At 37.5% G+C, this 6,048-nt stretch overlaps 1 protein-coding gene across 1 annotated transcript in view; it reads left to right on the top strand.

The window, feature by feature from the left end:
* Window positions 1-4,956: 4,956 nt before the first annotated feature.
* DSCR3 (Down syndrome critical region gene 3) overlaps window positions 4,957-6,048 on the top strand; it is a gene marked incomplete at its 5' end in the record, with an annotated part of 16,029 nt that continues 14,937 nt past the window's right edge. Inside the window, one exon of the mRNA XM_009586451.1 lies at window positions 4,957-5,100. Coding sequence (XP_009584746.1) covers window positions 4,957-5,100 — 144 coding nt within the window. The remainder of the gene's footprint in view (window positions 5,101-6,048) is intronic.

The following is a 6,048-nucleotide window of genomic DNA, read 5'->3' as shown; positions in this document are numbered from 1 at the left end:
AAGAACAGTCTAAAGGATCTCAGCCTGTGATTTTAGGTGATAATAGACCAAAGAACTGGTAATGACAATGGCTGCTAATTCTTCCATTCAAGCTCTGGTTTTGTACCTCTTGAGAGTGCATAGTCCGGGTGAAATATTCAGGGATTTTTAGCAATAAGCATCTCTCGGTCTGTTGTGTGTACATCAGCCAGCATCTTTACAACTGTTGAGTGTATTTGCTATACATCTTTATTCCCTCCAAGAGGGAAGGGGTGAGGGGAAACAGATATAGGAGAGACCCATATTTAACAAGTAACTGTTCTGAGAATCTCTTAATGGTAAATTCCATGCTGCTAAGGCCCTGAAGGTGTGGGGGTTTTTAATGTAAACTTCTAGGGAAGAACTCTGAAAGTTAACAAACTTATCTTTAATTTTATTGCAGAACTGAATTTGAGTCTTGTTAGGGGAAGACAGTACATATGAGAAGGCTGGTGAGTGGAGAAGATAAGGGTGTGTCTAAAGCAAATAGCTGACCAGGCAAATTAAGGCTGAATAACTTCTTTTTTGCTTTCTGTAAGGTCAGAGTGATGCATATGTTTCATTATAGGCTTTACCCATCAGGCCAAGATCTTTAAAATTTCTCTTTGGTACTGAAATATCATATGACAGAACCTTCAAATACTGCTCCCTGTTGTCTTGGGTTGGGTCATACTACTTCTCATCCTGGTATGGTGACCTTGGTTATACTAAATCCAGCTGAATTCAAGCATTTCTCATTGTTGCAAAGCAATCTCCTTCTCCAAGTGGAAGTCACTTCACTTCCTAAAACTGTCTTTAGTTCTAGGTGTTGGGTAGGCAACTATTTTGTTCTTTTTAGTTGCTATTTGCTTCTGCGTTGTCTGTTCTTTTTTAATTGGGAGAAATTAGACACAAAATTTTTAAAATAGTCTTGCATCATGCAAGCCTGAGACTGTGTTCCTGCTTTTAAAAAGGAAGTTGGTTAAAATAACGTGCAGTGATAAACAGTAAGCAATTCATTAAATATAATCATCAGAAACTGGAGGAACTAAGCAAAAAAGATTACTTTAAATTGTGAATAAAAAACAAGTTTGCCACTTCTTGGACCAAAAGAGTAATAGCATTGTTTAAAAAAAAAAATTGATAGGGGATTTAGGAACAAAAGGACAATAAAATGGATCCTAATAGCACGTTCTATAATAGCAAAATAAGGCTTAATGCAGCAAAACTGTGTTTAACTGTTGTTAAAGAGAAGATCTGTGTTCAGGAGACTTTTTTTTTTTAATTGGATGGAGAATTCTTGAGCCATTGAGACTCATTTAATAAACTCCGGAATGCTAGAAGAATAAGGGGACAGGTACAACTAATGATGCGTTTTATTTAGAAAACCTAAACAGGATGACTGGAGTAACTGTGGCAGTTAGTCTGAGATTGATAATTAAAAGAATTCTAGCCTGAAAGTCCTGAAAAATGCATTGTACAAAGAAAGGTGCCATAGTTAACATCAGCCAAGCCTTATAATGACAAGTGAGTCCAAAACATACTTAAGTCAGAATTTGCCCATGGGGAAGCCTTTTACTTTTTCTAAAAAAGCAAACTAATTAGTAAATCTGAGCATTGAGGTTTTAAAGCATCTAATGACTAGTTAGTTGGGTCTAGCAGACTTTTTTATTGAATGTGGTCAGTTTCTTTCTAAATAATCAGAAGAATATGTAGTTAAGATTTGCAGGTAGCTTGTGTAGAGGAATAGATGTGGAAGAAAATCATCAGGAATATTTTGTAAATGTGACTTACGTGAACTTAATGTGAATTTTTAAATTGCCAAATGTTTGTCCTTTGTCCTAAAAGTGAATGCCTATGATGTGGAAAGTGGAATCTAAAAGGAACCTAAGGCATCTTGTTGGTAACCAGCTGACCGTGGACTTCCATTCTACTAAAATAAGGAAAAGCTTAATCCATAGATGTATAGTGGATATCAGATGGAACTAGGGAAATGTTAGGCATTTCTGTATGGCATTAGGTATTATGTCCTCTGCTGTTGTCACACCTCAAAAAGTGTGATGACAGATTTCAAGTGGTCTTGAAAACCTGCCTTGTGGTTTGTTTGTTATTTTTTCAAAGCTACCTTGCATTTGAGAAAAAAAAATTAGGCTGATTTTTCTTATCAGGGATGCTGTCAAGTGATTAGATACAATCTGAAAATACATAATAATATCTAGCTAAAATTATTTTTCTAGCTCCTTAATGTAGCAAACAGACCTGACAGTGTAAACAGTCAGGTTGGAATTGGTATATGTTTTAACACTAAAAGTAATTTTCCCAACAATTTATGGGACAGTATAGTGTGTACTTTGATCCTTCCAGTCTTTACATAAAGTTTATAGATACTGAATAGCTGTCTAGTTCAGTCAGAAGTCTAGATGTGACTTAGAACTCTCGAGATGAGGTTCTGTGATGCGTGTTGTGCACCATTTCATGTTACTCATTGAAGATCGTTCCAAATTGTCCTCAGCCAGACTTGGGTAACTCCGCTCCATAACTAGCGAAATGAGGGATTTTCTGCTGGGTCAGATGAAGCAGGTGTTCATCTTAGTTGTGACCTTGAAAGTGATTGAAACTTTGAAAGTGTCAGTCTTCCTGGCAGTTTCATGTGCATGTCTGAATGGTAAGGAACTGACAACAGAAAGCTAAAAAGCTTGTTTGGGATCATTAACCTGGGACAGTCTTCTCAGAAGAATGTTTTGTTTGCAGTTTAGCATATATACCTCTCTTCTCTGTCTGCTTCACATAATATACTGGCCTTCCTGTGGATGGATGCTCTGTTTAGATGAATAATTCTGTGTAGAACTGTATTAGCTTAGTTCCATCTTGCAAAGTTTTGTCATCACATGGTGAAGCCATGCGGAGTTCCTAATAAGGGAGAAGGTAAAAAGTGAGTAAGCGGAACTGATTGTAAGTTACTACATTGTAGGATTAATTCCAGTGGTGACTTTCTCTACGCCTTTAGTTTTGTGGTGTTAAAGGTAAATGAATCCCTTTTGATACAGACTGAAAACAGTACTAGTTTAGTATTAAGTGATGCCATGTAACTTTTACAAATGGTACATATTTGCGAATGTTTTGCAAAAGTAAAGTTTTCTCATAAATTGTGTGCTAACTGTGAGTATTTGAATATCTTGGTAAGCTTATGTTCTTTGATTTGTATACTGACAGCTTTGTATTGGTTTTACACAAAAAAGGACAAAGTAGCTCTTCTTCAGAAAAGACTTCCCCCCCCACATCAAACAGAAACATAATCTGCATATAAACAGTTGTAAGTAAATATTACAGCATCTTTTTCATGATACTTCCCTCTCCCCCACCCTAGTGACCTTTAAAAGTTTTTGTTAGAAAGTGGTTTTGAGGTGTTCTTTCATTTCTTAAGAGACATGGAATGTAATAAGAAAAATTCATATTTAACTTAAAGTCATTCTTCTCCTTTCTGCCCCAAATACATACACCCTTACTGTGTGAAAGTATGTAGGCAATAGCTCTGGAATAGGTTGTTGCTGTGTGGTGGGAGACTGTTCTCATTTATTAAAGCAGTTCATATGTTCAGGATTGTCCTTGCTTCTTATAGTTCAGCTGTACTCATTTTTCAAAGCAATAACCTAATTGCTTGTACTAATTAAAGCCTGTTAGCAAAGCAGTACAGTATTTAGGTCAGCTTTTCTTCACTGTCCTTTTGTGCTTGTGCCTCCTGTTCCTGGCATTTCCCAATTGCTGCAGGTCCTCTTTTCAGATTTGCAGCATGTCAGCCTTCGTTGTGATGCTTGATGTTCTACTGCTGCCCTGTTCTGCTTTAAACCACCTGACCCATTTTCTATATTGTCATCCTGTACCACTAGTAAAGACAAAAGGCTGGCAAAATTCAATAGTGTCTGTCAGAGATGTACATAACTAGACTGGTTTTAACTGGTCGAGTGTAGAGTGGGCAGTCTGAATTATCCTTTGGTTGGAGTGATCTGTAGTTTTGTGTCTAGTTTGCAAGCCTGGTGAAGGTGCAGAGAGCATTACCATCGAGCAGAAGAGAAGGTTAGCCCCAAGAAACTTTCTTCAGGTTCTCAAATCACTTGCTGCTATTTCCAGATGTGTATGAATGTTTGACGTGGAACTCCGGATTGGAGTGGATTCTCTGTTGTAGGAGAGGGAAAGGATAAACTATGGGGTATGTAAAATGAACTGTATGTTTCTCTCCTGCAGTTAATCTTTTTTTCAGTGTTAGAACTTCTACATTGATACTTCCAAGATGCAGTGTTCTTGTGCAAATACAATTTTGTAGACAAATCATTCTTAGTGGGATAAGTGATGCATCTCTTGAGTCATACAACTTGTGCCTTCGATTCAGATACACTTTTAAACTATTTCCCATGTAGCATGGAATTTGCTTGTGTAGCAGAACAACTATTTATTTGTTTACTTATTTCAAATCTATTCCGTTCCACTCCTGAGGTGAGTCCTATCCTCAGCTTGGCCATTACTTTTACAGTTATGCCTTCTCTTCCATCTCCCATGGCTGGCTGTCCTACTCTTCCTATAAAAATTCCTCCTGGGATTTCATTCTAACATGTGAAATGGAACTTGTCTATTACCAACTGACCTGATAGTTGTTTAGGAGGATATTTTTCATCTTCCTGGAGAGGAAGATCTTGAAACTTTAGCAAGAAACTGAAGCTCAGATTAGTACTTCTGCAAGGAGGATGAGAATATTTTTAAAGAATGAAGAAAACAAACTAGAAGTACGGAGGTCTCTTCCTCGCATTGCTTTCATTATCAGTATTTGTCCTTTCTGACAAGGTTAGACTGTTCTCTGGGAACAGTTTTCTTGAGTTTGAAAATCAGTTAGCATACTGTCTGAGTAACAGCTATAGAAGAAATTTATTTAAACAAATGTTTTCATGTTGTCTTTTTTCCTATTAGGAAGTTCTTTCTGGAGTCGTGGTCATAACAAGTAAGGACACAGTCCAGCACCAAGGTATCTCGTTAACAATGGAAGGATCAGTAAATCTGCAGCTTAGTGCCAAAAGTGTGGGTGTGTTTGAAGCTTTCTATAACTCTGTCAAGGTAAGACCTGTGCAGGTTAATATTTTTAGCACAAAACCTTTATTTCTTTTCCGAAATCTTTCCTTAATGGCTTTCAGGTAGTTATAGCACTTCATGGTATGTAAATGATAGAAAGCAGAGAAATGCTCAGCATTATCTGTGAGTGATATATGATGACATTTTGGGGAGGAACTTGCACTGATTGGAGAGTTTTCTTTACGGCTGAAATACAGTAACATAAATAATATGGTTACTGGATGATGCATTGAAGGACCATAAATAAAAGAAAAATAATAAATTGTGTGATTTGATTTTTTTTTTTCTTTCTTTCTTTTAAAGTGACTGGGTTTAATTGCACTTTTGTGCCAGATCAGTCACTATCACAATAGTTTCTGCGGAGGCCATCAAGGTTCTGTGTTACTAGGCATGACACAGGACCTGCACAGATTCTTCTGTGGAGTATGAGGCTATGCACAGATTGTTTGACTGCAGAGCTCCTGGAAGGCCTCTGTACTGCTCTCCAGGTTTGGAAGTGTGGGGTTTGGAATCTAGCAGGGCAAGTTATCTCAGGCTGCACAGAAACATGGCTGTACTGATTGAAGCAAGACTGGCTCTATCTAGGTGCAGTATAGCTACATTTGCCAAACAGTTTGCTTAAGTTAGGATAGCCTCGGCCTTTTAATGTCTTCATTTTTATCATAGTTAATTTGTTTACAGTATGAATACTCTGCCCATGAATGACTGAAAAACAGAAAAAACAGTAGAAGCAATAGATTTTTCTTATTCCTGTCTAGTAGAGGGAAAGTAATAGTAAAACTCCAGAGAGAAAAGAAGTGTAATCTTCAAGCAGGCTTCCCCAGTCGAATCATAGTTAACCATTGTTCCAGTGAGAGACTAGCCCTAAATACAGATCTTTAGGGTGGGAAAGGGCTGGGGAGAAGGTAGGAGGGAATGGCTAACCGCTCAACT

This window comes from Fulmarus glacialis, unplaced genomic scaffold, assembly GCF_000690835.1.
Source record: "Fulmarus glacialis isolate BGI_N327 unplaced genomic scaffold, ASM69083v1 scaffold9261, whole genome shotgun sequence".
Lineage (NCBI taxonomy): Eukaryota > Metazoa > Chordata > Aves > Procellariiformes > Procellariidae > Fulmarus > Fulmarus glacialis.
Note: the sequence above shows the minus strand (reverse complement) of the source record. Positions and strands in the feature narration are given on the sequence as shown.